Genomic DNA, 27,062 nt, shown 5'->3' on the forward strand with positions numbered 1-27,062 from the left:
TGTTACATTACTTTATAAATATTAGGGTATGTGAGTAAATTCTGAACAGGCCATCTGTGCAGTATATACTCACAAGTCTAATCCAGTTACAAACTATATTGACCCAGACCTGCTGTTATGCTATGCACCAGCAAATCTGTGCATTTTTATTTGGATTAACCGGTAAAACAAACAACAAAGACCTTGATCTGCTATCACATAATGGACCAGCAGAACTTGGTCAATGCTGCTTGCAGTTGGATCAGACTTGTATGCGAGTACATGGGGGGGGGTAATTCTGAAAAGAAAAGCAGGTTTGAAAATAAACGGTTCCAGTAGATAACAAGAAAAAAAAAATCGTTATTAATTGACTTCTTATTGATACATTTGTGACCAGGATTGAGCTTTGTTAGCCAATACAGGATCACTGTACATATCGTAAATAATACAAGTCTCTGTAACCTTGTCTCCTATGGTATTATTGCTAATCTCGTAGGAGGATGTACGATTTAAATTTTTTAAATTGATGGGTATATAGCTCCGAGCCCCCAATCAGCAAAGACGATGGTCTAGATGGATAATATTCAAAAAATAAAATGTGAGGAATAACAATTTAATAACAGATCTAAATATTCAAACAAAACAAGTAAATTTCAACATTTTCTCCACTCAGTCCTTCACCCTTTCATTTCCTCCACTTCTGTTATCCAGTCTGCCTTCAAACTTCTGCCTCCACTATTCTATCCAGTCCTGTGACCTCGAAAACTACTTCTCCCTACTTTGTCACCTTTGGGTGGCACTTGGTCCAACCCGAACAATTCCAAACAACACCGAAAGCTTCTCTGTAAATAATAAGGGATGTATAGTCTAGTCTCCCTTTCAACCAACCCAGTCTCACACCCTCAAACAACCTTTCATCAGCATAATAGCGATTAAAATCATTAGGTCATGCATACTATCCTGTTGAAATATTCCATACATGCTTGTACGAGAAAAAAAGGGTAATAATATAACAACAGTATTAATGATTCCTGATACATACATCAACAACTTCCATAACATGAGTACACATTTTTAATTCTCAATATAGCAACTACCAACATCACAACAGACACATTCCTTACCTTACATATCATAGGAGTATAGTTCACAACCATGTATTAAAATTCAAACCTAAAATGAGTGCAAGTTCTAACATAACTCATCAATAGATGCAGAAATTCAGTATGATGCACACAGCAGCAAATTACACAATTCTGATCACAGGCTAACAATCTACATAATTCAATCTTGTATACTACTATATTCTCTGCAGAACGTTACAGTAGGTAAATAACTCAAATACATAGGTGAGATTAACTCTAATAAAGGTAACTTCTGCATACCAACATAAATCACTTTCTACATACTACATGTAAACTTACAACTCTCAGTTGGTGGTAATATTCAGAAAATTCGGGCAAAGAATTTTACCATTAAAAAGCTTTTCAAGTCTGAATTCCCGCTCTCCCTTTTACGAATGAGGTGCTTTCGGAATACACCTTTTAGAATTCACTCCCTAACTTACTAGACTTCATTGTTGGTCAAAATCCTGGCGAGTACTGAAGTGTTCATATAAGAGTCCACTTCGGACAGGTGACCTGCCCATATTTCCCTAACTCAGCCCTGATTTGATACTGGGGTCTCATTGAACTGTAGTCTTGCTAGTTTCTCATGCACATGTCAATATTCTTTATCCTGTGGCTTGGGTGTGAATAAACAACCTATTCAGGTTTTACCAGTTACTTCATCCCATTTTTAGATAGCCGCCCCTTTTTTCCCTCTATTGTCCATTCAAGCTATAATCTTGCACAACAAAGGTCAGTCGCCAAGGTCATGGCATCATTCTCCACCCCAGGTAAGTTGTGTTCATGAGGTCTGTCTTCACAATATGACAGTCTCACATGTAACTATGATATTAAGAAGTCATAGATTAATTTCATTTCTTTAAATTATCTTCCTTTTTTTTCGATTTAGCATATTATTTTTTCTTTATTTAATTTGTTCACATGCTAATGTTGATTTGAACTAAATAGAATGAGTTACAGTCATGAACAAATTGATTTTTTTAATTTTCTTTAATAAAAAGTCTGTAACATTCCGAAGTGGTTCTACAAAAAAAAAAGGAAGGAAAGAAAAACATTATTATTACTGTTGTTGTTGATCTGTTGTAGTTTTGTGTAGTACATTTTACTTCAATTTATATTTTTTAAATAAATATAAAAGTTTTGATTTCAAAACTGTTAAGTAGATTGATAGGTCTTTCATTCAAAACATAATCTTGATTTATTTATTTTTAGTGCAGTGGAGTATTGTAATGCAAAGACTACAAAATGAGATACAAAAGGGGTAGGTAATAAATGTGGGCAGTAAAATGCGGGCTTCATCGGCACAGTTACCATCTTCAATCGATACATATTAAATAAGAAATACACCTGTAGTGAAACCAGAAGGCATATATAATAGTTTACTTTATTTATAGAACCACAAATTGGTACATATACATGAATACTGTTTATATATACATGTCTAATGTATAGCATGAATAAAGTATCAACACCGTGTACTCACCCACGAATCTTATCGCATACATTGAATCCACAATACAAGTGATTCTATCAAAAATATACACACACAGAGATTTAAAATATTCAGTAATTTTGTCACAGGTCATACTGGTCTGAATTCAATGGATAAACATAGCACAATCATGACGAAGCACATTTACTTTTAATTATGTCCCAAGTTGGTAAAAGTTAGTTTGTTTTTAAGCCGCAATTGGTAGCATTCGTAAGCATAAACGTTTTCCCTGCAAAAAGGATACTTTCATGGCACAGTTAACGTGTTCCAGTCACATTAGAAAATGCAAAAATCAATCAAATTCCATTACTTTTATTTAAGTTTGGTACTGACTTCCTTTAAAGAAAAGTTCTTTATTTTTATTGAAGATTGTAGTTGGCTTTTTTTGATAAAGGGTACATGTGTTATTGAAGTCACCGCTAAAGGTAAGCTTTGGAGAACCAAACAAATGCCTATTTTCCTCCTTTTAAGAAGAAAAAACTACTTTTTCGTGTATGAGAAAAATACATATAAAAATTTCTTGTAATTTTCATACGCAATCTCTTCCCCAAAATCACGTGACAATATGGCGTTGTCGTTCGCCTGACTTAGTATAGCAGAGTGCAATGCAAGGAGCATACTAAGCAGGGAACCAACCTAGAAACATACTAAGCAGGGAACCAGCCTAGAGGACATCAATGAATTGACACTATAAAAGGACCAGAGCGCCAATTGTATGCACATAAACCAATAGATGTGTTGAAAAACTGTTCTGTTGTTTCAGCTTATTTTCAAAATTTCCATGAATACTGGTAAAAAGAAAGTAAAGTTGGTTTTCCTAATGTCAGCCAACATGGTATTTAAAAAATCGGCTTGCTTAAAAGAATCCAAAGTCACCTTCCGAGGTTGGCTTGCTTTGTAATAAAATAACCTAGTATTTTATATCCTGCTGGTAAGTTCAAATAATGAATTTATCGCATCTCTGCCAGATGTATTTATTCATCACTCAGGCTTCTATTAGCTTGCCATCAGTAATCATAGTTGATACAAACAGGCATTAATATTTGCAGGGTAAATAATATATATAGCAATAACTTGCTTTTCTAATACTTTTTGTAATCCATGTCATTTGCACTCACAGTGATTGTATTATAAAATAATGATGTTTATTTGTAAGAATCTGTCATATTGTTAACTGGGATGTAATACAAACTTGGTTATTTTGCATCTTACACCATGTCAATCATGAATGGCAGGTGCGCCCCCCCCCCCCCCCACTCCAGTTTTGTTTGATCCAGTTTTCAGTCTGATAACATATTCAAACCTTAGAATACAACCAAACCCGATTCATTTCTCTGTATTCATATCAGTGAACAAGGTGTCTCGTGTTATCTGCAGTATGGATACATAAATGACATATACAAAGTTAGTAGATATATATTTGTTTCTTTAATAAATACGTGAAACAATATAAGACCATTTTCTTTTCATTTTGTTATCAAATAAACATTTTGTTTATGTTATTCATATACAGGGGGAGGGGGTGTACTGAACACAATTTGTTTAATTTCTTAAGTATTGGGACACATGACCTAGGTGAAAAGAAGTTTCATCAAAAGTTCTGCGACAGGAAAAAAAAATTAATTATTTTATCACGTCCAAAAATGTACTATAAATACGGCAGTGTAAGGTTTTACTATATCTCATTTAGTCTACAGTTGTATTATATCCTCAAGTCCGGTCCAGCTTTAGACTATAGATCCAAGTCTGCCATTGCATCATACACCAACACATATGGGTCTATGCAGTTTGTTAGGTGTAATGAATGGAAAAGCAAGATACCAGGATCTGCCAATACATTACACAAATGCAGATCAGGGTCAATGTTGTTTGCAGCTGACTTGAACGCAACTATATATGTTACATTGGAAAAAGTGACTGTCGGTACAGTGTCTTGTTTTTGATAATTTTAAGACATGAACCATCATTAGTTGGGTCCATTTTAATTTCTTAGGTGTTTAACAGCACATCAAGACAAGAAAAGATATAGCGTCCAAAGCATATAGAGTAAACATGCAACATTTGGGCACAAGTCTGTCACATCAACTGATGAGACACTGCAACTTTTTCTTTTTGTCCATTTTAAAGGCAAATTTCTTAAGAACAGATCTCATATTGTTTAGAAATGGAGAGAACAGACTCGGAACTCCGAAATTACAAACCATATGTACAGATTTTTAGCATCAGTGAAACTATACAAATGTTAAGTGAACATGTAAAAATATGGAGGGATTTTGTTTCATACACTTAACCCATCAACAAATTTAATTGTGAACATAACCCACATTTAGAAGAAAATATCATTAAGCCATCTCCCACCCACTCCCAATTTTAATTTCTCTTCCCCACCCCAGTACTAATACTTCTAGAACAATACTTATATTCACTTAGATATTGTTAAGCTTCGATCTTTATTCAGAGTAAAGTTATTGAAAATGAAAGCTTTTTAATTTACTGGCAGAGTTTTGTTCTCCAGACAGCATGTGACCATAAGGTCAGTTGGGTTGTGAGTTGAGTTGTGTATAGGGCCAGGTGGGTTGTAAGTAGAGATGTCTGTAGGGCCAGGTGGATTGTGAGTTCAGGTGTCTATAAGGCCAGGTGGGTTGTGAGGAGAGATGTCTATATGACCAGGTAGGTTGTGAATAGAGTGTCTATAGGGTCAGTGTGGGTTGTATGTTGAGGTGTCTTTTTCATAACAAGATATTTATTCATTTATTGCAGGATTCAAGTGAGAGGTTATTTGACAAGGGTGAAATGAACACCTACAGAGAAGATGTCAGTTTCATCCGTCTAATTGTCAAACATATCTGTCAGTTGTTAACCACAATCCCACCTATAACCAAGCCATTCCCACCATCTACACCTCCTGCCTCTTTAAATGTTGGAGTGTGGGGGGATGGAAAATTTGAAACATGGGAAGGTGCTATGAGCAGTGAGGAGGGGTTACAGGAACTGCCAAGGTGCAGAGAGGAAGAGGATTTTACTGCAGAAAGCCAACCACTGGAACAAGATGATGAAGTTGCATTAGAACCCAGTGTTTTTGCTACAGAAAATTGTCTGCATTCTCTAGGCTTAGGGTTATGTGAGTTACTTAGAGTTCAAGGTCAGAAACTGGATGGTATGTCAAACCTGGAGTTTAAAGCAGCTTTTCTTAATCCCCCAGCTTATTCCAGGGGATTAATTGAGATTTACAAGACATTAGTGCTGGTAAACTTAGGATTAGAAGCCCCATTTGGGTCTTCCTGTAAACAGGAATGTCAGGATGTACTTCTGCTAATGCAAGAGAAGATTTCAAATGACAGATTTCAGAATGATTTACTTATTTCAGAAGCATTAAGAAATGTTGCTGTCATCAAGTAGCAAGATGTAAATGTGATGTTTCAGATTTACATAATTTGCCTTGTATCACAAACTATTGAATTTACATCCATCTGTTCAGTAATAAATTGGAATACATCTGAATCTCTTGCTATCTTTATTCTATCCACAAGCATGGCAAAGTAAATTACTTACATCATTATAGTACATGGTTACCAATAATAATAATAATAATAATATTATTATTATTATTATCAAGAAGCAAAGTTAATGCCAACTTTAAAACTGCTGCTCTTTATTGATCAGAGCAATATATAAAAGAATATTATTTAATTTCATAAGGATAATTTTCCATTTTTATCCATTTAGGATTGTATGTGCAGGATTTATTTTTTAGTGTAGACTAGTGCTTGAATTTCCTAAGTTATTGCCAGAGTTAACTCATTAGAAGCAATGAAATATTATTTGGTTTGCCTTTTAAGAGATTGCACTTTGGAAATCTTCTGATTGTGCTCTCATTTAACTTTATCTTTACCCTTAATCTACCAGTTTTATTTTAAAATCCCCATTTTCTCTCACTTTTCATTTTTTAGTTAGTAAATCATTATTTTAATGCAAGATAACATATTCCTGCCAGAAATTGATTTCCCTTGAAAAGACATTATACTAGCGACTGGCATTAATTTTGCACTGCAACTTTGAGTGCAACAAGACAAATCTGTAAATTTTCAGTCTCAAAATTTGTTGTATTTGACATGAATTGTCATTTGAAATATTGATCGCTATCTGCTATTTTGTGATTACTACAGCAAATGTGGCTCAGTTACCCAGATATGACATTTGGTACATTCTTGGACTTTACCCTTCAATACTGTAGCATGTAAAATAGAGTGAGAAGGGGACTGCAGTTGTATCTTCATCAAGCAGTACAATACTTTATCAATGTTTAGTGTTGATTTTAGCTTAAGCAGTGGGGCCCCTGAGTGGTCTAAAGCGTTTTCTGTTACGGATCACTGCCATATCACCTCTGTCTGTGTGGGTTCGAGTCTCGGATTCAGCTAATGTGGGTATGTGAGAAAGCTTGCCAGTAGCTTCTCATGGGTCGGTGGTTCTTTCCGGGGGTTTGCCAGGTTCTTCCTCCCCCATTAATACTGGCTGCCATGTATAGCCTGTCATGTGCTGAAAAATGGCGTTAAACCCTACAACAACAAGCTTAAGCAGTATTTAAAGTAAAGAATTTCGTGTAGTAAAATAAATGCTATGTTGGTAAAATATTTCAATAAAGTAGAACATGTCTTGAAAGATTGCCCCTTTTGCCAAAAAAATTATGGTCTCTCAAGTCAGGTATTTTCTTAAAACAGGTCACAATGCTACATAATAAATTTGTGCATTGAGAATGTGGTCTCTCAAGACAGGTGGTCTCACATAGCAGTGGTCTTTCAAGACAGGTTTTACTGCATTTACTAAATAGTCAGAAAACAAACCTGATGTTTATGTCAGTTGCAGTCATTGATAGTTAGCACAAATATATTTTATTAATTAATTAAAAAAAGTAATTTAAAAACTAAAACCTAAAAATAAATGCTGAAGAAATTCCAAAATTTAGATGTGTCCACAGTGAGGTTGTCCTGATTAAATGCTGTCATAATGCCCAACTGTTCATTAAGAGTGTTCAAATATTAAGAAAAGATAGCTATACACATTGAAAGTCCCAGTGGCACTGTTGCATGCAAAAATCACATATGCCAAATTATCTGAATAATACTGAAACTTGAAAGATATTGGTCCTAAACATCGGCAATTGCCATTAAAACTGGATAATATTGATGCTTCATCGCATTATGAGCCATGTAATTTCTCTCTTGAACTGAGAAACCAGGTCATTTTCCAGATGCATCTAGTGTTGATGGGTGAAAGCTGGAACACAAGATTTGATTATGTCACCATTGTAAACATAAGAAGCCAACACCATGTTATGTTTGATATGAGGTGATCCTTATCTGATATACACGTCTCATTTTGATATGATGCATTACTTGGCCTAGTATTTACAAGTTTTTTTTTCTTCAAAGGCATAACTGACATACATAATTATTTACAAGTCCATGTCTTGTGTTTAATATGGAAATCTGCAACAGTTTGGTTTGTGTTCAACACAAGTTAGCCCTCCGAAGTATTCCAATGCCCCAGCTGATCACCAATATTCACCTGAGTCTATTTTCATCTAATGCACACTTTTTCTTCTCTGATCCACTTAAATAGACAGGCCTGCCTCTCTTCATTCCCTCTTGAATCAATTTGTCTAATGTGAGAGAATGTTGTTATTATTACATTAGTCACTAACAGTATTTGTTGACTGTATCACATCACTGCATTTGGTGCAATCCCCCAAAAAATGGAATTATGAGGAACTTCATCTACTGAATTAAGAGCTGCATGTTTTAAATTTAAGAATGGTTAATATCAGTTTATTTTTAACAAATTATATCCATCCTTTCAAACTTTAGTTAGATTGGAAAAATGGTGAAATTTCTTAAACACAGCTGAATTGAGGATTTGAAATCATGCGGATATAACAAAATAGATACTAATTATCTAATTATTCTCCACCATGCTTGGATTTAACATTAGTATCAAAAGTGTTATGTGCTGAAATTAGATACATTTATGGCCAATCTCATAAGCTTATGACCATGAATGAATTTGCAAGTTGCCTAATTGTAAGTCTTATGTCACTTGTTTAGGCTCGAATAAACAGTAACACAAGAAAGAGTGAAAACAACAAGCTTTTAAAAAATACTATAATTTATTTCCCTGGAAAAATTCTGTATAAATGAAAAAAATAAGAACTTAAGGTTTTATGGAATCAAATCCAAAAATAATCCAAGAATAAAATTTTAGTAGTCCTAATAGAAAAATGTTCTACTGATTTCACGTTCGAATCCCAACGAAGAATCCAAGATGGAAGAAGATTATGATGTATGCTACAATCTGTAGTGTTGAAGTCTACAGTTACTTGTAGAAATAAGAATTATCACTCAGGTATTAATAGCTGAATAATTTTTTTTTAAAAACTGTCCTTGTTCCACAATATTACATGAAAGAGTACACATATTTTCCAGAAAAATAACATAATTAATCCTGCTGAATCCATGTAATTTGAAATAACTCCAAACCAAGTAATTTGAATTACCTCCAAACAGCACAACATACAGCTAACAATTTAACAGCCCAATTTCTACTGATTAATTCTCCAAAACATGGGTTATATGGGCTTTCTAAAACGTAAACAAGGGTCACATGATCATCTTCTAGAAGTTTATAGAAACAAGTACTTATAACAACATATGAAATAGTAAGTAGATACTGAATGGGGATGGAGGAACTTCAGATGTAAGTGGGATACATAAACATCAGGAGCCATACTGGGAAAGTTTGAAAACATGACACTAGACAAATCTGTTTATGTACTTGTACCATTCTGATCTGCAGTATCCCTTATTTGCTTCAAGAGCATGCAATGGTTGCCATTAGTAACAAAGATATGTCTGTTTTGGTGGGGATGCTGTACATATCGTAGGATTCCTGTATAATTTGTTCAGTCATAAAAGTTTAATAACTTAATTTCTGAATTTGTCAGTATTTAGTGAATTATGCCTTAAAGTCATGAATGTAAAATCTCTGCAAATCACTCACCTTCATAGTAATGGGCTAGGGCTTTTCTCATTCTTTCTGTTTAGAAGTTTAATACAGTGATGGGTTGTTCCCATTCTCCAGTTGCTTAGGGATGATCACACCTGGAACCCACATCTTGCTTAGGTCAAAATTTGATGCAGGGGAATTTACAATGTACCAGCAGTATTATTGTTCACATTTACATTCTCTTTGAAAAGAAAAAAAGAGCAAACTTGAGGAGACTTGCATTACTGTTTGATATTTTTGTCATTGTAACTGGTTTAAGATTATTATAACAACTCGTTTTTATATGGTCATCTGATTTTAAAATGGTCCTCAGTATTGTCCAACTTGCCCTTTTTGAATACCTGCTTAACTTTATGCAATTTTACAATAAATATACCATCCTTTGTCAAAATGTGTGAGAGATTTGGATTTTTATCATAACTTTATAATTTTTCAGTCATGTCGCTAAAATGTCAGCAGTATGGCAGTTTAAAGTCCTGTCTAGCAATAGGGCGTCATGCCACAGTCATGTAGCATGATGTCCCACCCAACCACATTATCCTGACACCAGGCCGACCAGTCCTACCACTAGTATCTTAATGCTGAGTGCCAAGCGAGGCAGGTGTTAGTACCATTGTTATAAATATTTGGTACGACTTGGCCAGGGTTTGAACCAACGACATCCCGCACCCGAGGTGGATGCTCTAACAACTTACAGTGGTACAGATTTTACCAATTTAAAGTCCTAGTGAAATCCTCATTAATATAAGCCTTTTAGAAGTTTCAAATCTGAATTAGTTTACAAGTTTGGTGTTGATTCCTCAAGTTGTTTCTCCTCTCCTCCACAATATCCCTTGCTATTTGTATGGCAAAATAACTTTTTATTGGAGTAGCTGGTTCTAAAGAAATTGTACTTTAGTTCTTGAAAAGGAACGATTTTGAAGCCATTACGATTTTGGGACCTCATTCTTGAAGAATTTTCAAACTCGACATTCAATCTGAAACAACTGAAACAAAGTGCAGTAAAACCACTTGAGACTGCCATTTAGATCAAACTGACATGGTTTTAAAATGTATTAGGTTTGCCAAGTTGATCTTGAAAGGGAAATTTGGAACCAGGAAAAGGGATTTTTGCTTGGCCAAGGTTGCAGTATTGAGAGGGTTCACATGTTGGTGTAAGTTGGCAAAAACAGACAAAGTCCTTGTATAACAAAAAAGATCTTGAATGGTTACTGTGTAACCTTCCATATTCCAAAAAAATAAAAGGAATTGAGCTTGGAAGACTGGAGCAAAAGAAGTACCACTGTCCCATCCATACTCGTGGATAATTTTAATCCTCCTAGTATGTTTCATTATGAAATTATTATGCAACTACATTATTTTTATTGAAACATACCGTAAAGTACATGCAAGGGACTGATATTTTGTGGAAAGGTATCTTTTATACATAAATAAAATATGTTGAGTAAATTTATGGTAGTCTGTGAATGCCATCTTATGAGCAGGGTCTTAAAAGCACACATCAACTAAGACAGGTATTGTATTTTGATTTTCCAGTTGTCAAGAAAAGCTCTGTTTGAATTCTCCGCAGGCGTTGAGTGACCTAGAAATACTGCAGTACCTATAACATCCCACCATAGACATGAATCAATAAGCCTTGTATATGCCAGGAGAAGGGATCACATGCCAGCTATTTTTCAGACCTCACACAGGCCTAAGTTAAATACAGTGATGGCTTGTTCCCATTCTCCAGTTGCTTAGGGATTATCACACCTGGAACCCACGTCTTGCTTATGTCTAAATTTGATGCAGGGGAATTTATAATATGCCAACAGTATTATTGGATAACCTGCAAATTTATGTTTTACAAACTGTGGAGAAGACAAGCAGATTTTCTAGGAAGATCTTTTTATCATATGGTATAAATCATTTCAGAGGCTTTTGCTGAGAGAGATAGGGAGAGAAAGAAAACAGGCATATAAATTTTACATCACTTAATGAAAAAAGTCATAATGACGCAAGTCCAGCACTGATCAATCAGTTAATAAAAAAGAAGTTCCATGAATTTGACATGGTCAACTTTATATTGAAAGTTGGTGATATGACAGTATATGCTTTGTATGCTAGGTGAGTGAGTGATTAGAGTATAGCAGCCACTACCACCACAACAACATTGCTACTTACTAATATTTTGTAGATAAGTACAAAGTTTGACCTTTCAAAAGCCCTCACCTTAGTTTTGAAGGGGGACATTCTTCAGCTGGTTAAAGTGCAAATTGAAGCTAAAATCCACATCTAACAAAGGTATGACATATTGAAATAAAGTTGTTCTGGGGTTTAATGCCATTTTTCAGCACAAGATGGGCTATACATGGCGGCCAGTATAACTGGTGGAGGAAGAACCCTGGAAAACCCAGGGAAGAACCACCGACCCACGAGAAGCTACTGGCAAGCTTTCCCACGTACCCACGCTAGTTGAGCCTTGGACTCGAACCCACGCAGACAGGTGAGATGGCAGTGATCCGGAACGGTGAGCGCTTTAGACCACTCGGCCACTAGGGGCCCCTTATTGAAATAAAAAGTAAAGAACAACAACGTTTTAGTTAATCTACTGTGTGGTTGTACATATGGACAGACGTGCACACTGATCACTTGTGTCAAGATTTCCTCTATGGACAGCTCAGCAGAGACCGAAGTTTTTCATTTTAAAAAAAAAGGTCTAAACCAATAAAAAGTATGCAAGGCTCTAGGTTTGGCTCAATACAATTTATTTGCAAAATGGTATTCAGTACATTTATTGTACTATGCATAAATGCATGTTTTGTTACATATAGAAAATATCAATGCCCGAAAAAGAATTGCACAACATATGTAAAAATTCAATATTGAATAGAAAACATACCAAGGAAAATGCCATATAACTATGTATATCATTGAAACAGAAAAACTGTTGAAACAAAATGAAAATGTAAACTAATGAAAACAAATGAAAAATACAACAGTAACAAAAGCTCCAAAAATGAAGCAAAAAAGTGTAAACCTCGAAAATCAATACAAATAGGATATCGGTCAATTTTCTTGAAAAACATTGATACCCAGCAGTGAAATAATGTGTATATATCAGCTATCCAGTACACACGTGTGAAATATTGTGTATATATCAGCTATCCAGTACACACGTGTGAAATATTGTGTATATATCAGCTATCCAGTACACATTACATCCAAAATGCAATTTTTCTCATCACAAAACGATCTTCAACAAGTGACACCTATACAGTCAGTTACAGTTCCATTGATACTGAGATGAAAAACTGCAATATTGAACTGCCTAATTCATTTCAAAGTATACAACACTCCTAATGAAAAACTGCAGAACAAAAATGTATGTTGCCTAGTTCATTTCAAGTAGCATGGATGTTCCGTGGCCAGGGGCTCGTCAACTGATAATAGTAAACCCTTTAAACCAAGGTTTCTTCGTTTGCAAGCTCTTTCAGAAGGAGGTCATCATTTAGAACAGGATGGGTGCTGACACCACAGTACGTTTCCTTGCAAGAATACTTGGAGAAGGCAGCCTTGGAAAAGACAAAAGACATGGATACTTTAGAGTAAATTGTCAATGGTCCTGATTTGGAATTTGACTTAATTTGTATTCATATACTGGTTTTCAAATAAGCATGTTTGCATTCAACTAATATATGACAAATGGATTTATGAAACAGGAATACCCTGCCATGGTGATTTGACACGAACTTAATTGCAATATGGAATGTTCAATATACAAGGGGCATCACTATGCCCATTCCGTACTTGCACAATGGGCGTATGCTTCACCATAAATATTTCGTACAAGTTTTGTAATCAAGACATTAAGACAACTGGACAGCAAAGAAACTCACTAAATCTTAACAAACATTAATCAGAATGTGGACGGAAGCATGGACAAACTTCGGCCAAGGCTTTACAAAAAAAAAATAGACCTTGATGTTCACTTAAGCATTGCACAAAGGATGTAGCTACAAATGTCGGTTTGTTTTATTCTGAAATTTATGTCAACTTTTTTCTGAGGAAATTTGTTATTTTAAACCCATTGTTAACTGAAGCAGTTTCTTTGAGCAATTTTTACAGTCTCATTTTAAATATTTTGTATGTAAATGTTAATATCGGAATGGATCGATTGTATAACTTAGATGAATCCAGACTTTTGCAGGTGTTTCATGTATCAAAGTTCGTTTGCTATGTATTATGTAGTTACAAAATCAGCGTGAATGAACATTTAAAATTACTGACACATAAACATCTTTACCAAATACTGACAATGATGACACAATAAATGTTTAAAGAACGAACTACAATAAAACAAACCTTTTAACTTTTAAATGAACTTACCTTTTGTTTTGAGAGTTTAACAGACAGCAACATCTTGGCCATCTTTTTAACACACTTGTTCAGATCATGCTGAGAGTACTTGGTATGATAGGCAAAGCTGTGCTCCCATGGCTCCTTGATGTCAAATATTATCCGTGTCACAAGGATGGCACTGGCAGCCAATACAGATGGCACGAAATGCACGAACTTTACGTCGGTCAAGGTCAGGTCTAATATGTAGCCAGCCATATGTCGTACCTGCTGACATCGTGAATGTTCCTTTAGAAAATGTTTAGGGCATTACGCATTCGTACATATAAATCTTAACTAGTTGGATAATTAGTTAAGTGGATGTAAAATCATGCATGCCACAAAATATTCAAGCATGCATTAATCATTACACATGCGTTCCTCATCCAGCTCAATAAATTTTGCCATGGCATGTAGTTATTACATGCATTTAACTGAAACATGAATGAATCATCACGTACATGTACCTCTTCTTGCACTTCATACAACATATGCGATATTCACCCTCCCGCAAGTAGTGTACATAGTTGGATTAAAAATAACTTTCCATATTATCAGTGCAACTTTGTGACTGACATCTCACTCATATCGCTATCTGGCGCTGCATCATACAAACTGATCATCCTTCCTAAACAGGTTTCAATTTAGATTTTGCACTTGCGGTTTGTGGCTTAGATTTTCTTAACGTAGCTTTAAAAAAATTTCCAGTCATATTGCTATGATGTGTGCAGTGTGACAGTTCATAGTGATGTCTAGCACTGGGGTATCATGCCACAGACATGTAGTATGATGTCCAACCCAGTCACATTATCCTGACACCAGGCCGACCAGTTCTAACACTAACCTCTTAATGCTGAGCGCCTAGCGAGGCAGCTGTTAGTACCATTTTTGTAAGTCTTTGGTATGACTGTTGGGGATCGAACCCACGACCTCCCGCATCCAAAGCAGACGTTCGAACCACAAAGGCCACCTGAGTGGTCAAGTTTGCACCTGTAAAAATGTGACTTTGACTCCTATGCAGATACACGGGTATCCAGATCTCCAAACTGACAGCTTAAATCTTTTTCGTACCCTCAAAATACATAATCCTTCATTGTTGCAAGATGTCTTGCCTTCTTCGCAGTGTCATAACTGACAAATCTTGCAAAGTCGGGGGTAATTCTTTTCATTTCAGTTTATTGGTATGAAACTGAATACCAGGAATATGACCAATGCAAATGGTTCACATCTATGCAGTATATACCGTATGACGTGGTATCTCATTTACGTTATCGGCTCACTTATTCAACAGTTTATCTAAATTTGTACAACCTGAAAACCATAGAAAAAACATTTAAACTAAGTATAATTTAATTTTTTTTAACATTTTAACACATTTTTATAGTTGTTCATATCACTGAAAAATGGTACTAGATCAATTTGATGAAATGAGTTTGGCTACAGGAAAGAAGAGTGCCTTCAAAGCCGTTAATTATAAACACCCAGTTTGCACTGAGCTGGATCTAGCATCTTCGTTAGCCAAGGTTTCGATATGATAAGCCCATTTATAGTGGTGCTTTGACACGTGACATTTATTGAATTTCTTGCCTCCCTTGGTATGTAACGCCAACTAACTCTAATCAAGAGCAGGCGCATTCTACATCGGCTAAAATGTGTGGAGGCAATTTACCTAAAGAGGATACTTTGTAAGTTTAACATTGAAAGTATGACTACATTCCAGAGGGAAGCCATTACATATCTATTTGAGTGAAAGGTAATTGTGCAAGCACGGACCAGCAGTGGAAAATGACATTTATCTGTTCAAAGTTGTATGCTCCCCTTGTTTCAGTCATGTAGGAACAGTGTTCAAATTTTAACAATTTTGATTGGATGCAGTGGCATGCTGCCACATCCACTGAAATTCGCTGACCCGAATCACAGAAATATCTGCTCGATACGCCAATGTGTAGGACTATCATACTGGAATCTTGGCTAGCGAAGACAGACATATGTCCATGTGACCTACTTTTCCTCGTGGTGAGTGGTACCCCTCCAAAATGAATATACCCATCAACTATCACGACTGTACATACAAAAATGTCAGAAAAACCAAGCTCATACAAAAATTGAACGTTGTCGCCGAACCAAGCAACAACGATAACACTCTGAAAATGGTCGCTATGAAAATAGTCTTTATGAGGTTTCGAAGGCGAGACAAGTGGATGTCGAGCATAGTTCTAAAGCAAAATGCTGCCCCTCTATACAACTGCATATGGAGGTTCTGTAGCCTGCTTTTTTGTTTACTGCAAGAGAATACACGATTCATTGAAATTATACCCAATTATTTCAAAACGAAAACTGGTTTTAAATAGTATTAGCAATATGAATTGTTTACCCCAACATGATTAAAAATGTGCGTGAAACCAGTTGCACCCTTCTATTATAGTAGACAAAGCAAACCTCTTATCAGAATTACTGAGAAAAGCCAGTTTTAGTTTTGTAATATAATAAGGTACACGCCCATTGATATTTTCAGATCTGAATTTTTTGTTCAAATAGAGTGATATTTATTTTAACGCTGGACTATTTTGTTACTTAAAATATAAAAAAATTCATAAGATATTATGGGACTGAATGATAGGTGGAAAAGCAAATTATATAAAAATAATGCTGACCCAGGACCTGATATGATACATAATCGTTCTTATCAGTGCAAGGAGGAAATGATCTTACCATTCCTTAACGCTCTGTTCAACAAAATCTTTGAATCCGGTTAGTTTTCTAAACAGTGGGATAAGAGTGTTATGTGTCCTATCTATAAGTGCGGTGACAATAGTGATCCAAACAATTACAAAGGTATTTCTCTTATTGATACTTTGCAAAGTCTTTACTGACATATTGAATACTCATATACACGTGAGCAGGACATGGAGCTGATAGACGAAGAACAAGCAGGGTTTGGGACAAAATATTCTACATAGGACATTTTGTTTATTCAGGCTTTAGCTTTAAAAAATGTCTCTAAATGAAAAGGTAGATTTTACTGCTTTTCTGTTGATTTTAAGATAGCTTTGATGAAGTGCAGCATGATACATTATGGTATGCGTTAATATGTAAGGGTATGAATGGTACAATAGTGTGAACGTTGGATTCTTAACGTAGATTTTAAGTCGTATCACTAACATGTTTGCATTGCGGTAGTTTATAGTGATGTCTAGCATCAAGCCGCAGATATGTAGCTTAATGTCAAACCCAGTCACATTATCCTGACACCAGGCCGACCAGTTCTAACACTAACCTCTTAATGCCGAGCGCCATTCGAAGCAGCTCCTGAGTCATTGTTACAAGTCTTTGATAGTGTTTAGCCGGGTTTAGAACCTATGACCTTTCACATCCGAGGCAGACGCTCTAACCACTTAGGCCACAGGAACAGGCAATTAAATAGTAAACATTTTAATAGATATGTATAGAAACCTGAAAAGCGGTGTCCGAACACATACAGGCTTAACTATCTACTTTGAATGTACATTAGGTACAAGACAAGGTTGAGTTTTGAGCCCTATCACGTTTTCCCTTTATATTAATGATTACACAGCTGAAGTTCAAATGTCAGGTGTATTTATCTCATAAGAAATTTATATTTTTGCAATACTTCAGCTGATGATGTTAATTGCGCTGATACAGTAATGCTACATTAGACCAAAATAAACGTTATAGAACCTTTATGTGATAAAACTGGGATGACGGTCAATTTCGATAAAGCTTAAATTGTTTTCAGAAATATGGGATATTTCAAGCAAAAGGAGGTTTGTTTTTCAAAAAAAGACCTATTGAGTTTATGCCCAACTACAAGCATATGGGTCTATTTTTCATCCCAAATATGTTTGGACAAAAGATAAGCAGACAAGGCTCAGGCAAAGAAAGCAACTTAAGGATTCTGAATTATCAAAAACAATTTGGCTGTTTTAGTGTAGAGGATGCTTTTAAAATTTTGTATTCTGTGATAAAACCAATTAGCCTACTATGAATTTAGTAGTGATACTGAAATTGTGCAATACAACGTTTGCAGACAGTATTCCTAAAACTACCAATAACCCGACTATAATATGGGAGTGCGGAAGATACACCACGTTGTACTTCGTGCTATTTAATGTTGAAAAGATTAGATAAAACCAACTGTCACCTGGAGTATGAAAGTTAAAGATGTGTTATTTAACTTCGGCCTTGGGTATGTTAGACTAAATCAAGATGTTTGTGACGAAAAAAAATATTTCAGGACCGTTCCGGTGGCCTGAATGGTTAGAGTGTCCTCACTGGGTGCGGGAGGTGGCGGGTTCAAACCCTGGCCGTGTGATACCAATTACTTATAAAAATGGAACGTTCAGCTGCCTTGCATGGTGCTTACCATTAAGAGGTTAGTTTTAGGACTGGCCTGCCTTGTTATCAGTGCCAAATTATCAAATAGGCAGAGTCGACACCAGCCTAGGGGTCCCGCGACAACGAACAAAATAATATTGATAAAACGCATTAGGAGATAATGTGCGGGGAGGGTGGGGCAAGATTTTGACTGCCTAAGGGCCTCCACAGTGTTTAATCCGGCACTGCTTGTGTTAGGATGTGACTGGGTGGGATATGATGATACATGTCTGTGGCATGAGGCCCAAGTGCTAGGCATCACTATAAACTGTCACACTGCAGACATCGTAGCGATAACATTAAAATTGTTGAAGCTACGTTAAACATGCACTTTTTTTTTTCTCTCACTATTGTCGCAAAAAAATTAAGGATTCGGCATTCAAAAACTGGCAAAGTGATATTAACAATTCACATCAATGCGTGTACTATAGCTCGTATAAAATTAATCAGAACCAGAAAAATACCAATGATGTAAATTATCATTTTTAGGAAGTTACTTGAAAAAATGTAGGTTCTCAGCGCAGATACTGAAAACAGATTCAGGTAGGCATAGTCCGTTTTAAACAAAAAGTAGGTAATGTGACTTATGCCGGACAAATAACGTTAATTTGGTAGAAGATGAATTTTCTATTTTTTTGTGTTTGTCCAGCTAATGACCATTAAAGAAATATTTTAATAAAGGATATCATCTCTATCCGTCTAGAAATATTTGTATCTCTCATGAGTCATAGTAACAAATTAATTATAAGAAAACTTTCTTACTATATCAATTTGGCTTTTCGTCTTAGACAATCCTGGACTCGGTACGAATGGTGAATGATATACTTCATTTTATTAACACCTTTATAATAATATGCACGTTTACTGTAGGAAATTATGTACGTATACCCGTGTTGAACAGCACATTTAGTTACCATACACCATAGCACACACTATTTACTTCGATTATATTTTGTAATATGGGCCGGTGGCCTACATTACTAAATAATAATAATAATTATTATTATTATAAATTTAAGATATATCTCAGGACAGACCCAACTGTGAATGCCTACACAAATGCTTACTTCATCGGTATGTTGTGACTCGTGTATCTGGAGGAAGCGGTCGAGGTATATGGTAGGATCGGGGATGTTGAGGTCGAAACTAAGAGTCTTCAGAATCCATCGTTCCATCTCCAACACCTGGCTTGGCACGTACGTGTGGTTAGTCAGGAAACACAACTCGGCAATCTGATGATAGAGCAGGATGAAATATCAGACTCAACAAAGACTTACTCAAAATTTAAACAATTGCATTGGTATAAGTAAACAAATATATAAATGTATGTGTGTGTGTGTGTGTGTGTGAGAGAGTTTATGACATTTACACGGAATTTCAAATTGACAAGTTTGTAGAAATATTGGTTGCACATACTGTGGCTAATTAATGGAATTGACCATTTACTATTTCTACTCACCTCTGGAGGAAATCTCTCCACAAATTTAGCGGCAATAAGAAGGCATGTGATTCCCACTAGCTGTAGCAATGACAAATCGATCCCAGGACACATACACAGGAAACGATCAATCAGGGCGGCCGTAATGTGCAAGCTTTGGGTGGACAGCTTTTGATGAACCTGTTGGGAAATATTTCCTATCTGAGCAATCTTTTTAGACGATAACTTCTTTATTTGTAATCTGATAGAACAGACAACTTTCCAAAACTGTTCCATACTAATAGAAAAGTAAACTTACGTTGCAGATCAGATGTCAGTGTCCAAATGTTTAACTTTGGCCTCAATATATGTTTTCAATGATACGGTTCCATCAGATTACAAATAACAGTTATCGCAAAAAAATTTTTCACGTGTTTCGTGATAAGTTATTACACTTTATACTTAATTTCACAAATACAATGGTTCCACGTTATCATACGATTTATGTGTTATATGAAAGGTGTACCGTATAACTAAGAGGTATAAAGGAAATATTCGTTGTTATGATAATACAATTTAGCAGAGTTTAGAAAAAAAAAACATTTACTTTTGTTGATGAACACTGTACACATTCGAATTTTCGTAACCAAGTGTTTTCCATCATTGCCTTTTAAACTATCTCTAAATGGATTATTGATTTTAACCATCCTTGTCGATCTCATCGTCGTTGCCTTGCTCTTTACAAATATGTTAACGAATGGTTTAAAAGATGTAGTAAAAGACAGGCGTAGAGGTATCATTATGCCTTGCTGAGACTTGTAGAAAACGAATGTTCTTGGAACCTGATCGCATGTGAACGTGTTTTGATAATATAACTATCTGCTTACACAGGTGAGACACGAACCCTAGCACATTTATGATATAAGTATTAGTTTGCCAAAGTCAAGTTTGAATATGGGAAGAAATGTAAGAGATGCGACTTTTAAATAATTTTAACAGTTTAACACCTTTGAAGCTGCCGTCGCAATTGACGTAAATGCCATACCTGTATCTCACCATTCACGGTGGAGATCCAGTACAAAGACGATATAAATTTGTGTACCTGTACGTCAATAAGCCAGTCCACCAGGATTGCCCGGGCATGAGAAGGCACCCGTGGATTATTATTCAAGTATTCAGCTGGAAACACCCATTTCCTCTCAACAGACTGAAACATAATATTTTAAAATATAAAATTGTTTGCCTTCTTTGATCCTACAATAAAATCGAACAATATTTTATCTTAATCACGGCATTAAGTCTTATTTGTATGAAACGAGACCGTACACGTTGTCCGAATAGTAGTTTTCTGCTAATATACGATAGGTTTTCGAGTGTCATCGAAGACCACGATCAGCTTCATAGTTTACGTCTCCAAGTCTCTACGTTTCCATGGTTCTCTCTCTAATAACATACCATGAGGTACTCGTAGATATCCTGGGCATACAAGGGACACTTAAAGGGGTCATTGTGGTCGTCGATATCCTCCACTGCCTCTGGAATCCTCACCATTACCTGCCGGATCTTCTTGTTTGGGGCGATATCTATTTCCATGGGTTGGTGATCTGAAATTAGAGAGATACGTATAGCCATAATAAAAACATAGCAGATTCCACTTTTCAGGGTATCACAAACTGGAAACAGAAAATGATAACGTTGATGATAGGATAGACAAGAAATAAGCTAATGGGGTTAGCAAAACCATGAATACCGTAAATTCCTTTTCATTAATGGTGTGCAAGTCTTTGTATATTTTAATTTTCTTTCCAAATTATTTTACTCTAGAAAAACAGTGTTGGACGAAATCTCCAAAACGCAAACCCAAACAGATTTTACATTTACCAAGTTGTCAGTGATTTCTATAGTGCTGATAAGGCTGTTACATACTGATATTAACCACAAAGGTGATAGTGCCTAAACAACATAATCCATAACCTTTGCTTTTATTTTGCAATCCAGCAATTAATTTTGTATTCTCCGAATTGAAGCAACCAAAGCTGTGACTCTGCAGCCTAAAATACTGACCTAAACTCAAAACTCAAAACGTAACAGTGTCACTGGTACATAACAATACAAGCGACAGTGACACAATTTGAGGGTGATGTATTTACCATGACATATGCACAAAGTAATATGTACCTGCACAATGCTTGAGAAACCAGCAAATGTACAGCCTAACTGGACAGATGGGCGGAACGAACGAACGAATCGAACGATCGAAAGAATGAACATTATTCCTACTTACCATCCCTTAAAATTCTGTGTGGAGTAGGTACGGCAAAAACCCTCGCTTTCTTCTTGACAACCATCTTCGTTTTCTTAAGAGCTACAAGACGAAATCAGGCATATTTCAACAAATCTGCTCCTCGAAGTATCATGCTATTACTACATTACAATAATCCTCTTAGAATGGTACCTTTTATTTATATTTGCTCCTGGATTTAACTGTAACGATACTACATAATATGGAATTAAAACTTAGTTAGGATCACATCAAATATCAATCATCAGTGTCGGATTACCTATTAACACCAAGCATGTGCTTAGAGCACTAGAAAAAATTTAAATTTTTGATGGTAAATTGAACAAAATTATATAACCATTTCGATCTGCATGTACGAGTATTTTGATCTGAATGATGGCAACACTGGTATTTTCCCACCTTTTTAGCTCTTAATACCGAGTTTCACAGAAAGTAGGGGTGGTACCATAATATTTTCAATGCTTAGTGCCCTGGAAAGCCTTAATCCGGCGCTACCAATCTTTAGTCGATAAACCATAATGCAAATCATCGGAGCATAAAATGCATGCCACAGTAACCTAAATTCTGTCTGAACGATTAAGTATTCTTGATGACATCCTAGTATCAAGTTACATTACTCATCTAGCAACACTGTCTTACTAAATGACCTAAACAAAACGAAGCCTATGTGTTGATGATGCAGATGGACGGACATCATTCTAAAGGCTACAGTTATCGCTGCGACCCAAAACTAAATTTTATATCAGTTAAAAGTCAATAGTGAAAAAGTCCAAACTACCAAATTAACAATATTTAAAAATTAAAAAAATAAAATATAGGCAGCAATTTGTACGCTGTACCACACGTATCTTCACAATAAAATGGGCATAAAATGTTTGTCAGACAAAACTTGTCTTTGAAACCTTTTGGCCACAAATATGCAGAAGGTCAGCATATTTTTTTAATTTCTTGCTATTTATTGATCCTCTGGACCTTCGGTTACATAGTGACCAAAAATAAAGAAAAAAACACGCATTTAAATTGAAAAAAAGATCTGATATAACCCTTCCGGATGCGCATGCGTTCATACTGTCACCTCTCATACTCCAAAAATAGAGGCTTGAAATCTTGGGACATGAACAATTACTTGCACCACCAAATGTCAAGAACATGACAGTTCCCACCTTTGCTTCCACATGGTACTACTGCTACTAAGGGGCAAGGTTTAGATATAGCTGAAAAACCCCATTGGCTGAATAAAAATTATAAAACCATTGTACACGTCCATCGATTAGCCTCACTCTTCCATCATATTCCAAGGCTGTCTTAAACGGTCTTGGAGTTGAGAGACATACATCAGACAGGGGTAGATTCAAATTCTAAAACCGTTGCGCAGCTCGACTGATCACCCCAGCTGTTCTGGAACGGTATTCAACGAGCTGTGCGACATTGCAAACTCACGCATGGGCGTTCGAATGGATAGCATCACAATCTTTGCATTTTAATTTATATTGAATATAAGGGGTGAGGAGTAGACATTTAAAAAGGCGAATGCAAAAATAAAGGCAACATCGCTGGAAAGGGACGAAGACAAAACTTCTGTCTTGAGGCCTCAGTTATGGACAACAATGAAAAGTGCCATTGGTGATGGAAACCGGGCACCTACACTATGATGAGACAAAGGAAATATCATGAGAAAGATACGAAGGCAAACTCATGGGAAAGCGGTGAAGGCAAGAAGCACGGAAATGGACAGGGGCAGCAATCATGGGAAAACGGTGAAGGCACGAAGCACGGAAAATGGGCAGGGGCAGTAATCATGGGAAAATGGAGATAACAACATGCGCGGAAATAAGACAGGCAGTTATCAAGGAAAAACACATTTACCTGGAGACTTCTTAATCAACGGGTTGTGTTGCGTCACACTAACTATAGTTGTGGAGGCAGAACTGGGTCTCTTTTGGGTCATTTTGAACTTGTTCTTGATGACTTTGCTGACTACGTGGATGCCCTTAACACCATGGTGCTGGTGTTGATATTGATTTTCATCGATTTCGGCCAAAACCTGCCGCTGCTGTAAGAATAACACGAACTTTCAAGATCAAGGTAGGGTGCAGTTAATAGAAGAAAAAAACATCCTCATCTCTTTGAGTTTATCTATAATTCTATGAGATGTATTTCCTATTGATTTATACTCCTGCTTGTTACATACTGATACAGCAATACGTATCTGGTACAATGTGGCGATACGATGCATCATATTGTTAATCTGATATCAGGATTCTCACAGTATAAAATGTTTATTTGATGTTTTGCGGCACATGAACACAAAAAAAGCTACTTTATGCAGAGATAAAGGGAGCAATATGCCTTTCCCAGTGACACTACAACATTCGACACAGCATGATCTCAGCCGGATTTACACCAGCAACCTTTAATCACTGAGCCACCACTACTTACCTCGAACAAGAATAAAACCTACATGAAATTATGTAATTCTGTACAAAGTCTGAATCTCCCAAGTAGATGAAGAGATACAATTTAGACTGGTTATTCTTCAGTGCTCAAATAATTTTTAGACAGGCCCAGGACTATTGTCTTTAAAAATAAATCACAATCCCTGACTCAAATTCCACAAGTTCAGACTCCAATTTCCATATGCCCCAAATTTCCCCTTTTTAATATTTTTTGTTCCACATTATTGCTATTGCTACACTTCCAATATAAATACAGTAGGCTTCAATAAGGTGTTTAGATAACGCAAGGGTCAGTGTTCATGACTACACGTACTAGAGACTGGCACTGGTGTTCAAATTTCTCTGCTACATTCTTTGAGCGTATTCTGGTCGAACCGATTTGTTCTGGACGATGATAACGTTAGGTCTCACTGGATAGTTACGTAGTTTGACACCCCCCTAATTTTTAAGGTAGAAGGCATGAACCTAATTATCAAAAGTCCAACATTTATAAATTCACAAATAAGCTAAATCTATAATGTGATTAACTTTGAATTAGGCTTGGAAATAGGTTGGCTTGTTGGTGACTGCCTGTTACAGACGAGCATTGCAGATCAAATGCGTAACTTGGGCTGCAAATGAGCTGCTGTCTTGACTTGTATTTATTTGTCTCTGCTACAGAGGTAAATATCTAAAAATCTAGATGGTTGAGGGGTGATGACAAGTATACTAATTTGTTATAGTACTAGTGAACTTTATTCATGAATAAGGCACATACTGATTCTTTTAGCTGCCTTGTCACATAAAAATATTCAAAATAGCTATTTCTTGTCAAAAATGAATGTAAAATTTAGGGGTTGGTAGCAGTGTTGGTTCAGTATAAAAACCGCCAGTTGCATCAGGAATTAACCAGATTACTGCAGTCAAAATCTCATATGCTTTCTACAAAAATCATTAGTTTGTTTTTATTTGTATCTTCAGTGTAAAATTCTCATTTTTCTGTAATTGGTCATTGTCGGAAGAAAATTCACCAGATAAACTGTCCAGTGAGACACTAGCATTGTCAACATTGTATCCGATGAATTCTGATCACGAGATATACTTGTCTTTATGGAATAAAATATACATCACATTTCATGGGGTCACGAATAATTAGGAGAACTAATGTGAATGTTTAAGTCTTCTTGTCGAATATGTCACATACAGGTGGTGCTCCTATTTCGACAGACACCCTACACACAGGAATGGTGCATGTCTGTATGTTCTTTGCAATATGTACAAATTAAATGCCCCCACTCCCTTTGCTGTCGTGCTTCACAACGTAAAATCTGTCAATCAGGAGTTCTGAAATTTATATTTGGTGATAGTTAGTTGCTTCCTAAATCGCTTTCGAAAACGAATCACATTTGAACACTATTCCGATAACCGAAATAGTCATGCTTTGCGTTTTACATATGGGGTAAAATTCGACTTTATAGGATCGTTTCCACTGTTTCCAAACTTTTGAATTTTTTAATACAGATGGCTTATATTTTCATTTAAAGCAATGCTATGTAATAACTTGCGTTCTACTGGCATCAAACATCTCTTTACTAATACTGGATTGTTCCACTTCTTGATTTTAACCTATGCAAATTAGCACATTGGGCTCACCCACTGCAGTCTTCAAATACTCACTAGCTATTGTCAGCAACTTAATGTGAAAATGTGTTGTATACCTAACCTCTTTGCTTTTTAATTTCCTCTATTTAACAACTGACCACAAGGCAGTTTTACATTATCTTCATTCATCACTGTTTTCCGTTTATAAATACTACTTGTAATGGGCATATACTTTAGTCTGAAGTCTTATTCCTTTTTTAAGCGTAACACGTCGTGTTATGGCAGGTACGTCAACATCTTGACAATTCATGTCCGCTTTTCATCAGCGCAATCGGAGTTTTCTCAGGCAAATTGCATTTTTTTCTACGTGCACCTCACTCAGAACACAGGATGGCCTCAATCTGAGTAAAGGGGCCCCCAGTGTCGGGCTACAAATTTTTTTCAACACTAACGTGAAGCTGCTGTGCGTACTACGTATGATTACTATTTGTATTACATTACATTATACAATACTATATTATAGTATAGTAAGGATGCCAATTTCTGTCGATCTATATAGAACATAATACTTGGGGCCGGAGAACAATTAGATTTATGGGGACAGGTGCTTGTTAATCGCTATACTGCAATGATTTCTAATGTCTATGTCGGGAGAGGAAGTGATTCTTAATAAAGCCTTAGTTTACTTAGCCGTTAAACGGCTAAAATGGGGTCGCTTAACTTCGATTTTATATCGGAACGGTCAGATTTGAAATTTTAAAGATCGGTTTGGAATTCTGTAAGTCATGCTGACCACAATATTGGCTACTAGTATAAAAGGCGGTAAATATATTTAATCCTGAGTGGTTACGCTAAATAAGGGGCGTGTTTCTTACAC

The 27,062-nt window shown here is 36.0% G+C and overlaps 2 protein-coding genes across 7 annotated transcripts in view; one reads left to right on the forward strand and one right to left on the reverse strand.

Moving 5' to 3' along the window:
• Nucleotides 1-6,099, forward strand: part of LOC149805676 (tRNA (32-2'-O)-methyltransferase regulator THADA-like) — a 135,083-nt gene extending 128,984 nt beyond the window's left edge. The window contains exon 40 of the mRNA XM_089950327.1: nt 5,359-6,099. Within this exon, the coding sequence (XP_089806453.1) occupies nt 5,359-5,997 (639 nt within the window). The 3' untranslated portion in view covers nt 5,998-6,099. The remainder of the gene's footprint in view (nt 1-5,358) is intronic.
• Nucleotides 371-27,062, reverse strand: part of LOC149805677 (uncharacterized) — a 36,357-nt gene continuing 9,665 nt past the window's right edge. For 3 of the 6 annotated variants that reach the window (XM_089950333.1, XM_089950334.1, XM_089950328.1), the window contains exons 3-10: nt 24,015-24,201; nt 22,131-22,211; nt 21,302-21,450; nt 20,949-21,053; nt 19,889-20,047; nt 19,497-19,661; nt 14,026-14,283; nt 12,388-13,211 (exon numbers count right to left, since the gene is read on the reverse strand). In XM_089950333.1, coding sequence (XP_089806459.1) covers nt 13,098-13,211; nt 14,026-14,283; nt 19,497-19,661; nt 19,889-20,047; nt 20,949-21,053; nt 21,302-21,450; nt 22,131-22,211; nt 24,015-24,201 — 1,218 coding nt within the window. In that variant the 3' untranslated portion in view covers nt 12,388-13,097. Of the gene's footprint in view, nt 822-12,387; nt 13,212-14,025; nt 14,284-19,496; nt 19,662-19,888; nt 20,048-20,948; nt 21,054-21,301; nt 21,451-22,130; nt 22,212-24,014; nt 24,202-27,062 lie in introns of those variants that run through there. The other 3 variants (XM_089950332.1, XM_089950331.1, XM_089950335.1) reach the window with 3 other exon arrangements.

Source organism: Sinohyriopsis cumingii, chromosome 2 (assembly GCF_028554795.1).
Source record: "Sinohyriopsis cumingii isolate HCF-2022 chromosome 2, ASM2855479v2, whole genome shotgun sequence".
Taxonomy (NCBI): domain Eukaryota; kingdom Metazoa; phylum Mollusca; class Bivalvia; order Unionida; family Unionidae; genus Sinohyriopsis; species Sinohyriopsis cumingii.